Source organism: Phocoena sinus, chromosome 11, assembly GCF_008692025.1.
Source record: "Phocoena sinus isolate mPhoSin1 chromosome 11, mPhoSin1.pri, whole genome shotgun sequence".
In the NCBI taxonomy this organism is placed as follows: domain Eukaryota; kingdom Metazoa; phylum Chordata; class Mammalia; order Artiodactyla; family Phocoenidae; genus Phocoena; species Phocoena sinus.
Genome location: NC_045773.1, coordinates 70950204 through 70962428, shown reverse-complemented (window position 1 = coordinate 70962428; position 12225 = coordinate 70950204). Strand labels below are relative to the sequence as shown.

The window sequence follows — 12225 nt, the reverse complement described above, 5'->3', positions numbered from 1 at the left end:
CACAAAAAGCAGTGGTTCCAAGATTGGTTAATTCAGCCGCTCAACAACATCAGGGAGGGAAATTTGTTCTGATCTTTCAGCTGTCATTCTCAGGTGTCAGCTCCTTCTCTCATTATTGCAAGATGGGTGCAGCTACTCTGGGCATCACAGCAACATGGTTAAGAGTGTGGGTTCTGTAGCCAAACCTGGTTTCAGATCCCATAGCTATCTGACATTGGGTAAATTGCTTGGTTAATCTCTGTCAGATGGAATGATAGCAGTGCTTTACCTCAGAAGTTTAATGTTATATGGATTAAATGAATTAGTGTTTTAAACTCTTAGAATAGTGCACATAGTAAGCATCCAATAAATATTAGCACAGCTTACTCCATTCTCACCTGAGGCAGAAATGAATCTATTTTTCTCTTGCACCCCACTTACTGAAGCCCCCTTATTAGACTTACTTCACACTTTATGGCTAGAATATGACAGCTGCCCATTCCTAAACCAGCTGTGGAATTATCATGATTTGGTTTGGAAGAATTTAGGTTCAACCTCTGAGATGGGGGAGTGTCGGGCCTCCCCTGAAACAACCATCTGATCCCACAACAAAATCTGGGTTCTGTTTGCGAGGCTGAAGTTGGGGTGGTGATGGTGGGCACTTTGCACGTGGCACAAAGAGGGGTAGAGTAGGATCCCCCATCCCTACTGCTGTCCACAGTATTCCTTGGAATCACTCCTCAGATTCGCCTGGCACTTCACAGTTTACATCATGCTTTTTAACTCGTGCATTATCACATCTGGTCTCAGCACCATCCTCTAAGCAGTTTGGCCTCTTGTTATCCTCTTTTATAGATGGGGAAACAGGCTCCCAGAGTTGAGGTGCTTGCTTGGTTCTGTGTTTATAGCTGGTACAGAGCTGGGTCCTGGGACTTAAATTGAGGTCTTCAGATTCAAAACTCTGCCTTTTGGGGGTTTTTTTGGCCACATCACGAGGCATGCGGGATCTTAGTCCCTGACCAGGGATCAAACGCATGCCCCCTGCAGTGGAAGCATGGAGTCCTAACCACGCGACCGCCAGGGAATTCCCAAAACTCTGCCCTTTTATTCCTCTTCCACGAATTCCCAACTGTCTGTCATTTACATGCTGTCCTCACAGCTGCCACATCCATGTGCCTCCTCTGCTATTGTCTACTTCATATTTTCAAAATTAACAGTTTTTCGTTAAATAACGTATCTTAAAAGGAAGCTTGATAGGACTTCCCTGGTGGCGCACTGGTTAAGAATCCACCTGCCAATGCAGGGGACACGGGTTCGAGCCCTGGTACGGGAAGATCCCACATGCCGTGGAGCAACTAAACCTGTGCGCCACAACTACTGAGCCTGCGCTCTAAAGCCTGCGAGCCACAACTACTGAGCCCACGTGCCACAACTACTGAGCCCACGTGCTGCAACTACAGAAGCTCGCGCACTGGCGCCCATGCTCGGCAACAAGAGAAACCACTGCAATGAGAAGCCCGCGCACCGCAACGAAGAGTAGCCCGCGCTCACTGCAACTAGAGAAAGCCCATGCACAGCAGCGAAGACTGAACACAGCCAAAAACAAATAAATAACATAAATAAATTTAAAAAAATAAAAAAGGAAGCGTGGTAAAGCCCCAGGTTTGATGTTCTGGTACACATACAACTTTTGAATGAGCGCAAAACTGTTAAAAATATTTTTATTCAGGATTAGAACTCCTACCCTGGCGCCTGCGTTCGAATCCCACCTCTGACGAGGTAGCACACACTCTCTACCCAGATGCCTGTGGACCTCACATTTTAGGGTGCAGCAGCCCCCTTCCAAGCCCCAGCCTTGCGACTTTGCCTGATGGCTGTTCTGGCTGTCGGCCCCCGGTGCCATGCCCACCACCACTCAGGAAAGCTGGAAGTGCTGGTGGTTAATTCCAGACCCACCTCCATCCCCAGCAGCCCTCAACCATGGCTGTTAGGAGTTGATGGACAGGTGTCCCTGTTCCCTCGCTCTGCCCCTCAGGAGCAGGTCCCCCAAGGCAGGGGCTTTTCATCATCTACCAGAGTTCCCAGAAGGACTGAGTGCCACTACCCCACAGTGGTAACTGACCCAATGATGCATTCTTTACCGGTTTCCTTCCTCTCGGGTCTCATTTCCCCACTCTTCCAGGTGCTTCCTGGAATCACCTCCCAGGTACATTACTTCACTCGAATCCCTGTCTCAGAGTCGGCTTCTGAGGAGCCCAAACTAAGACAGCCACTTGCGCACTGTCTGGTGTTGGGTGTTACCTAACTTCCCTGTGTCTCTCTGTTCCCATCTGTTATAGGAGGGTAATAATAGCACCTGTGCCTCTTAGAGTGAATTGGTAAAGCTCTCAGTGCCTGGCTAAGAGAAAGTGCTTAGCAAGTGGGCTCTACTACTATTATTACTACCTAAAATTCCCAACTGTGGGTAGGTGCCCCACAGTTGGGAGCTAAACTTTCTCTGGGTGCCCTCTTCTTGCCTCTCCCCTCTGATGCCCCCACGTACCCTCTGAGCTCCTTCAGTCCCACTTCTTCCACCTCAGGCTGCCTCATGGAATTCAGGTGCCCAGGATCACCCCACCCCTACCACTCCCACTGCAGCCCACCCTGCCCATCACACACAGATCACGCTGCCTGCCTCTGATGGGGGTTGCAGATGCCCAGGTAAATAAGTCTTCTGTCCTAATGACATCTTGGGATTCTCCATGATGCAGGATCACCATAGTCATCCAGTCCAGACTGGAAGCTCTTAAAACAGAGGCTTCTCATCTCTGACTCGGGTCCAGCATGTTCCAGTAAGTGTGGATTGTTAACCATCACTGCTACCTTTATTGAGCACTTACTGTGAGCCTGGGGCTGTTGTAGGTACTTTCTCTGTATTAATCCTTGCACCCACCCTATGAGGTATGTGCTGTTACTATCCCCATTTTGCAGATGAGAAGCCCAGGACAGAGAAGTTAAGTAACCTGGCCAAGATCACACAACCGGCAAACAGCAACCTAACTCCAGAGCCTCTCTTACTTTTCGTGATGCTAAGCTGGTGCAGGGCTATCTCGTGCCTAGAATGAAGAATACTGGCTTCCTTGCTTCCCAGCTGAAAGTCCAAAGACCAGTCTCTCTTTGCCAGGTGTTTTGCTGTAGCAAGTTACCCATCCAAACCTGAGGCCCAGATCTCACCTCACCCTTAGCTGTGGAACAGAAATATCAAACAGGAAGGTCTCATTTATTCAGAACCCTGGCAGCCAGAACAAGGGAGAAAAAGCACATGTGTGAATATATAGGTTGTCTTCTCATTTTATGATAAGGAGAGACTTGACGGGTTCAGGCCAGTTCCTGAGGTTTCTTTTCACAAGCAACGTATGGACTAGAGATTGCAAACTGCTCCCTGCCCATCAGATCCAGCCCATAGAGCATGTGTGTGCCTTGGAAACTAAAGGAATTGGATGGCTCCTTACCACGGTGTAGCAAAAGGCTGGGGCTAAGCAGAGCCTCCTGGCTTTGTGGGGGGAACACATGCTGTCCACTGTGCCCAGCCCCACCCCTCCCCACTGACCCTGTGCTCTAGAGCTCCTCACTGACCACGAGTGAGTTGCCACTTATGCAACTTGTGCTGGTGTTTTTCTCACATCCAGTTTGTCTCATTCATGCATTCATTCATTCATGCAAAAGAGATGTTTTGAACACTTACTGTGTACCAGGCACCATTTGGTTTCGGTGGGGTGGTGAGGGAATGGACAAACTATAAACAGAACATGAAGGTAGAGTATAGTGTACGTTAGCGATTAGTGGTAAGCAGAAAAATAAAGCGGTGAAAGGGCCCAGGGAGAATCAGGGTTGGGGTAGGATGGCCAGAAGAGGCTATATGAAAAATGTGACTGAATTAAAGCCCAAAGGCAGTGAGGGAGGGGCTTTGGGGACATCGAGGGGCAGAACACTGCAGGCAGATGGAACAGCAAATACAAAGGGGACATGTACACCTGGTATGTTCCTAGAGTAACAAGGAAACCAGTGTGGCGAGAGCAGAGTGACTGAGAGATAATCACGAGTGAATGGAGAGCCCTGGGGGGTTGAGACTAGACTGGATGGGGCACGGGTGGACCAGTGATGCCCGTCAGGAGGCCACCACCCCAATCCAAGCAACAGATGATGCCGCTGAGGCCAGGGTGGTAGCCGTAGAAATAGAGAAAAGGCAAAGATTGGAGATGTGTTTTGGACATAGAACCAATCAGAAATGGGTGATGTGTTGGATGTGGGAGACCAGTTAGGACAAAGAATTGAATTTGGACCAGGGAGGTAGCAGAGGAAGAGAAGAAAAGAGGGTGGATTCTGGAGATATTTTGAAAGTAGATGTTCCATGCTCTGCCAATGGATGGATGTGGGATTTGAAAGAGCAGAGTCAAGAATGACACCGAGTGTTTTGGCCTGAGCAGTTGGAAGGATGGAGTTGCCATGTGCTGATAAGGGGAAGCTGGTGTGAGGAGCAGGTTTGTTGAGGGAAAGCTTAGGATACCCGCTTTGGAGAAGTTGAGTCTGAAGGTGCCTATTGGACATCTGTGTTGAGTTGCCGAGAAGGCAGCCTCCTGTGTAAAACGGAAACAGAAAATAGGTCAACTCACGTGCCTGCTCTGATTTGGTAGCCCTGTCCAGAGTGCTGTGTTGACATTTAAAAAAAATTATTTATTTATTTATTTGGTTGCACTGGGTCTTAGTTGCGGCAGGCGGGCTCCTTAGTTGCAACACATGGGCTCCTTAGTTGCGGCATGCATGTGGGATCCAGTTCCCAGCCTGGGATCAAACCTGAGCCCCACACATTGGAGCGCTGAGTCTTAACCCCGGCACCACCAGGGAAGTCCCGGTGTTAACACTTTTTTTAAAAAATTAAATTTATTTATTTGTTTATTTATTTTTGGCTGCGTTGGGTCTTTGTTGCTGCACGCGGGTTTTCTCTGGCTGCGTCCAGCGGGGACTACTCTTTGTTGCGGTGCGCGGGCTTCTCATTGCGGTGGCTTCTCTTGTTGTGGAACACGGGCTCTAGGCGCGTGGGCTTCAGTAGTTGCAGCACGTGGGCTCAGTAGTTGTGGCTCTCAGGCTCTAAAGCACAGGCTCAGTCGTTGTGGCACACGGGCTTAGTTGCTCCGCGGCATGTGGGATCTTCCCGAACCAGGGCTCGAACCTGTGTCCCCTGCGTTGGCAGGCGGATTCTTAACCACTTCACCACCAGGGAAGTCCCCGGTGTTAAAAATTTTAAGGCCCATTCAGGCTCAGTGGGAAAGAGTTTCTTGATCAATAGTGAAACCTGTCTTGGGAGCTGGATAGACAAATAATGGCGAACACTGGGTGTAAGACATTCCACTGTAGAGTGGGAAGAAAATGTGAAAAATTCTATTCTATGTATTTTTGTCTTACTCTTTACATTTTCTTTGTATGTTCTATAATGTACATAATATGTTAGAGTAGCAGGTTTGGACATAGTTTATAAATTAAGTATTCTGTATCCATTGGAAGAGTATGCTTAGTTTTTACTGAGGAATGGATGAACAAAACTTTTGGAGATTACTGATCTGAAATATTTTAAAACAGATGCTGAAAATAGTGACCCGGATTACTGTAAGCCCTGAAGTGTCTCCTGAATCCTAAAAAAAAAAATGTTGTTCAGTTTGGTTTAATTAAAACAATTGGCTTTCCAAAATACCAGTGTTATCAGAGACTTTTTTTTTTTTTCCCGGCCACACTGCATGGCATGTGGGATCTTAGTTCCCTCATCAGGGATCAAACCCGTGCCCCCTGCAGTGGAAACAGAGAGTCTTAACCATTGGACCACCAGGGAAGTCCATCAAAGACTTTTTAAGAAAGGGTGAGGAACTGTTCTAGAGTAAAGGAGATTAAAGAGGTAACAGTGCAAACACAATCCTCGAATGGATCTTGGGTTGAGAAAGCAAAAAGCTATGAAAGGCTATTACTGGAACAACTGGGGACCTTTGTATGTAGATTGTTTGTGGTATTGTATTAGTATGCAATTTCTAATTGGGATCATTGTTTCATGGTTACTGGGAGACTGTTGCATTCTTAGGAGACAGGCTGAAAAACGTAGGGGTAAGGAGTCATGATGTCTGTAATTAGGTCTCAAATAGTTCAGCAAAATACACATAGGAATTTAGGTGAAGGGTGTGTTAGTGGTCACTGTGCTATTCTTGTAGCTTTCCTGTAGTTTTGAAATATTTCCAAGTAAAAATTTTGGGGGAAATAGCATTCATATAAGTTTCTCCAGTTCTCAGAAAACTAGGAATCCGATAAAGGCATGTTAGACCGCTTTTCATATACTGGATTGTTTCATTGACCAGAACACTTGTCGTCTTCATCCTTTCTGAAGCAAAGAATTTGCCAAATCTTTCCCACCACTACAGTAATCCCTGGCATTTTATATTTTCCAGGTGCCTCCACATCCATCATATTACATTTATTATCATAAATAGTCCCCATAGATAAAGAAATTTGTGCCTGTAAATTCCACAATCACGATGAACTTTTTTTTTTAATGGCTCACCATACGCCAGGCACTGTTCTGTGTGTTTGACACGAATGAGTGCATTTCATCCTCCCAACCACACTTAGGGGAGGTATTACTGATAGTTAATTCCACTAGGGAATTGTAAGTAAAGAAAAAAGTATGGGAGACCCCTGTAAGTTAATAATCACTTAAAGCAGGGTTGCAAAACCGAGCAGCCTTGCTTAGCAACAAAACCCCGCAACATAAGCATGGTTTCATTACTATCATTCTCATTTTCAGAAAAGGAAACTGAGGCACAGAGAGGTGGTATAATTTGCCCAAAGTCACACAGCCAGGGAGGGTGGAGTGACAGAGCAGTGTGGCCCCGGGCCCTGCAGTGTTCACCACCAACCCCCTGACCATGTACTTCACACTGTGAGATGGATCATCTAAGTTTGTTGGAGCTGCCATTCCAGAAGGAGGGCTTCTGGTCCTCAAATTTTGCTTTTCCCTGAGGGGTTCCGGGTATATGTTCATAGGAGAAAGCGTACTCCTTGAAAGAGGGAACAACGACAACAGCAAAACTACCATCTTTGAATGCTCATATGGGCCAGGCACAGGCAAGATGCTTTCTGCCTGGTTAGTCCTCAGAACCCCTCTGCGGGGTAAAACTATTATTATCTTCATTGGACCAAAGAGGAAACGGTGGAGCCAGGCTTTGAACACAAGCAGCCTGACCCCGCAGCATTGCCCCAGCCCCCCACCCAGGCTGCCTTGCCTCTACCTGTCATCTCAATGGGTCTGAAGGTAACAGCTATAGAATGTAGCCTGTGGGGTGATGGGCCTCACCCATCACCTTGTCCACCCCCTCAGTTCTCAAATGGGGACATTTCAGTGCTGAAGAGGAGGAGGAGTGGGAGAAGGAAGAAGAGGAAGAAAGCATTGCATCCTTCCTCCTTGGGGCTTTTCATCTGGCCTGTGACATTCCATTCCCACCCCTCTAATTTGCCATTTCATTGAGCAACTTTTTCTAATTGAATGCACCTGGGCAGAAACTCCTCCCCATATTGGCCCTGGTCAGTGCTTTGTCTTTTTTTTTTCTTCTTTTATGAAAAATACAAGGGGAGCCCCTATTTCTTTGAGGTGGAGGTGCTTGGCGAAGTTCCCAAGCAGATCAGCCAGCCCTCCAGAAACTCTTCTGCCTTGGCGCTGTGTTGAGTTCACCTGCCTCCCTGTAGGACAGCCGGCTTGTAGCTGACCTTGGCCTGGAGGCCCAGGATGACTCTGCTCTGGGCATGGCAGTCCCAGCTAGGGGCGAGGCAGAGGTATCCTTCAAAAGGCCCTGCTCACCAGGAGCCACCTTCCCCAGGGTGCAGGTGTTCCCCTTCCTCAGTAAACCAACAACTAATAAGTCAATTCGCACTCATGAAGGAGCAGAAGAGGCAGTAGAATAAAGTAGTTAAGAGCATGAATTCTGCAGGCGGACTCCCTAGGTTGAATCATGCCTCTACCACTTATTAGCTTTGTGACCTTGGGCAAATTATTTAGCCACTCTGAGTACAGGTTTCCCTTTCTGTAAAATGGGGGGAAATAATAATATACTTCTGAAAAAAGTAAAAAATACTGGTGATTTACTGTCTCATCAAAGATGCCCAATCTTCTTAACTGAACAGTTCTACTCAATAATTCTGAAAGTAAAGAAACGTCTTCCTTCAGGACAGATCTGGTTTCTGGTTACGTATTTAACTTCAATAGCTACATTTTTTCGTCCCCCTAAAAGCCCTTTACACTTCAACATCTTTGCCTCCCCATAACTTCATATCTAATCTTTATAATTTTAGATTCATTGTTCTCCTTAACAAAAGAGTGCAATGCAATGATTAGTTAACTAAAGGAACTTCTTGTTTGTATTTTTGAAGAGAGTAGACGACTTGCAAGATCAGACAAGGTACACAGCACACATTCACGCTGACACAACAAGAGCTGTTGAATTTAAACATTTATGCAGATTACTAATAAACCACTTTTCATCTCGCCGGTTGGTAGAGGTGCTTTTTTTTTTTTTTAAGTAGATATCTAATGTTTGTTCATTAGATTGGTTCAGCCTTTCAGCAGGGAAATTTGGTACTAAGAACTGTATCAAAAGCCTTAGAATGTTTCATAACCTCAGATTGAGAAATTCCACTTCTAGAAATTAATTCACTTCTAGAAATAATCATGAGTGTGCACAAAGATATTACCACAAAAATATTTTACAGTATTATTTCTAATAGAGAAGAACTGGAAACTATCTAAATTGCCAACAATACAGGTTTGGTGAAATACATTATGATCTATTCACTCAATGGCATACTAGGAAGTCATTAAAAATATGTTGTAGAATATTTAATGAGATGGAAAATGTGTTGACAGTATACTTTTTAGTGAAAAAAACAGCTTACGAAACTTCGCAGAATGATCTCATTTTAAAAAATATATGTGTTTATTCAGAGAATAATTTTAGAAAAATAAACATTGACATTTTAAAGGGTTATCTGGATGGTGCAATTGTAATTATTATTTCCTTTTTTGTGTGACTTATCAGTATTTTCTGTTTTCTACAATGCAGATGAATATTTCCATGATATGAAAACAACAAAAAATTATTATATAAAAAAGAACAATTCATTGAGCAAATGCTTAACGCAGAGCTCGCCTCTTATATAGGGTGTCATTTCTCTAGTAACTCGCTTCCTTAGCGTCTCCTCTCCTTGGAGGACCCCAGGAGAGGCAGGGATCCCCAAGGCCTCCTCCCATTTGGAGCATTACTGGAGGCTTGTTGTTTGCCTCCTGGTCATGTGGAATCCAGCTTTGGACAAACTGCAAAGTCCCAAAGTTTGGGAGGTAGAAGAAATGGCAACTGGAAGATTTTATTTAGAGTCTGAGCAAGAAACTCCTCCAAAAAGGAGCTAGTTTTGGACTTCCATGGTGGCGCAGTTATTAAGAATCCACCTGCCCATGTAGGGGACACAGGTTCGAGCCCTGGTCCAGGAAGAGCCCACGTGCTGGGGAGCAACTAAGCCCGCGAGCCACAACTACTGAGCCCACGTGCCTAGAGCCTGTGCTCCGCAACAAGAGAAGCCACCACAGTGAGAAGCCAGCCCCGTCTCACTGCTACTAGAGAAAGCCCGTGCACAGCAACGAAGATCCAACGCAGCCAAAAATAGATAAATTTATTTTTAAAAAAAGAAACTGGTAAAAAAAAATATATATATATATATATTGATTGAAAAAAAAAGGAGCTAGTTTCTCTGCCCGTGTTTTCCTCAAACAGAAACTAAGGCCGACTTCAGGGTTTGTCCAAGGCCACACGGCCAATTTAATGACAAGGTGAGGCCTTGAAGCCATGGCCTTTCCGCCCTGTTGTATTTCTAAAATGTGCTGATTTAGACTATCTCTTCTCACACTTTAATATGCACAGGAATCACCAGGGATCTTGTTGAAATGCAGATTTTGATCCAGCAGGTCAGGGATGGGCCTGAGGGTCTGCATTTCTAACCAGCCCTCAGGCGATGAAGATGTTGCTGGTCTGGGGATCAGTTTAAGTAGCAGTGGTGTAGAGCACAGAGTCTAGAGCCAGATCGTCAGCTTCCCAATCCTAGCTCTGCCGCAGACAAACTATTATCATAGTTACTGTACTTCAGTTTTCTCAACCGCAGAATCAGTATGACTTAACTCATAGCTTTTTCGTGAAGATTTAATAAGTGCTTAGAACAATCTTCACTAAGAACTAGCTGTTTTATTATTATTTATATTCCTTAGAGCAAGCAGCCAAGGGCGAAGCACGGTTTGACGAATGAATGAATAAACTTTGGAGTCCTTCCTGGGCGACTGGAGTCAGAGAAGCAAAATGGGAGGGCTCGGAGGTGGGGAAGAGGCCCACCTCGAAAGAACTTCTCTCCACCGGGTGGTCAGAAGGACCCGGAGCGCCCGGAAGCCGGCCGGCCCGCGCCCCGCGGACCAATGCGGCCGCCCGGGGGGAGGGGGAGCGCCCGCCAGCCCTTTCCGTCTGGGCGCCGGAGGCCCCGCCCCCTGGAACGTCGCGACGTCCGAGCATTCCACGGTTGCTACTCGGTCGCGAGGGGCGGGGCGCCTGTCAGGGAAGCGGCGCGCTCGGCGGCGGGGGCGGGCTGAGGCTCCGCCGCGCAGTGCCAGCGCCAGCACTAGACCCGCGCCCCGCGCTCTCCGGCCCGCCGCCTGCGTTCTGGCTCGCGAGCCCGCACTCCCGCCCTGCCCGTGCGCTGCCCGAGTATGGAGCTGCTGTGCTGCGAGGGCACCCGGCACGCGCCCCGCGCCGGGCCGGACCCGCGGCTGCTGGGGGACCAGCGTGTCCTGCAGAGCTTGCTCCGCCTGGAAGAGCGCTACGTGCCCCGCGCCTCTTACTTCCAGTGTGTGCAGAGGGAGATCAAGCCGCACATGCGGAAGATGCTGGCGTACTGGATGCTGGAGGTACCGCCCGGAGGGTCTCCCCTCCCCCGCCACCCCGGCGTCCCCGGCTTGGGACATCCTGGTCCCAACAACAATCAGCAAGATGTTTCTGTGGCGCAGATCCTCGGGGCCTGGCCTTTCACTCCTTTCACTCGTGCACCCTACCCGGCTGCCTCCCTGGTGTCCCTTTCTTTCTCTTCTCTAACCCTGACTTTGACTGCCAGTTGTTTGGCACCCCAAGTAACCCTCTCTTCGGGCCGGAAAAGCGGGACAAGGGCCACCCTCTCCCCTCCGGCTTCTTTCAGCGTCTCCCGCCTCGCTCCCCCGCCCGGTCTTCTAGGGAGAGCGCGCCTGGCTGGAAAACCCTGGGCTCGGCCGCCCCCGCCGCAGAGCCGGTTCCTGTGTGTCGCGGGGTTCTGGCGGGGAAGGCGGTGGGGTGGCGCGCTGTTCCGGCAGTCAGGGAAATGAAAAGTGCGGGAGGCAGCCGCTGGCGTCTCCTCCCTTCCCTTTGGGTGTGTGCACTGGGTGGCGGTAATGGGGTTTAAGGTCCCAGTTCTCTGGCTCCCGTGGGTGACTCTTCCGTCCCCTCTCACCCTCGGTATTGGTGGTGGTGGGGGGCAGTCTCAGTTTGGAATCCTTAAGGGAGGAAGCCTCTGGCGTACCCCGCTTCCCCCCACCCCCGGGAGGAAGGAGGCACCGCAGAGGAAGTGGAGGGGGGACGACACCTTGGGGAAGGCGCATCCTGCGTATTAGTCCTTGTCACTGTAAGTACACCTACCCCCTCCCGATTCTTGCTCCCTATTCCACTTCCCTTCAGCGCACCGCCCCCCCCCCCTTTAGTGCTGCTGCGTTTCCTTTGCCTCTGCCCCAGAAGTGACTCTGCGCCCTCCCCCAGGTGTGTGAGGAGCAGCGCTGTGAGGAGGAAGTCTTCCCCCTGGCCATGAACTACCTGGATCGCTACCTGTCCTGCGTCCCCACCCGCAAGGCGCAGTTGCAGCTCCTGGGTGCGGTCTGCATGCTGCTGGCCTCCAAGCTGCGCGAGACTACGCCCCTGACCATCGAAAAACTGTGCATCTACACCGACCACTCTGTCTCTCCCCGCCAGCTGCGGGTGCGTGCATAATCCTCCCCACCCCCCAACACACACTGCCTCCTCACTTACCAGGAAAAGGAAAGCTAAGGCCCTCAAGAGGCTTTCTGTCCCTGGGGAGGGTAGCAGAGGCTTTTTTTTTTTTTTTTAATAAGAGATGGGACAG

The 12225-nt window shown here is 48.5% G+C and overlaps 1 protein-coding gene across 4 annotated transcripts in view; it reads left to right on the top strand.

The window, feature by feature from the left end:
- The window catches only part of CCND3 (cyclin D3), an 81466-nt gene that overhangs the window by 63499 nt on the left and 5742 nt on the right, over window positions 1-12225 (top strand). The window contains exons 1-2 of one of the 4 annotated variants that reach the window (XM_032650186.1): window positions 10325-10990; window positions 11865-12080. The exons of 1 other annotated variant lie outside the window; for it this stretch is intronic. In XM_032650186.1, the coding sequence (XP_032506077.1) occupies window positions 10793-10990; window positions 11865-12080 (414 nt within the window). In that variant the 5' untranslated portion in view covers window positions 10325-10792. 2 more of the 4 variants (XM_032650188.1, XM_032650187.1) reach the window with 2 other exon arrangements.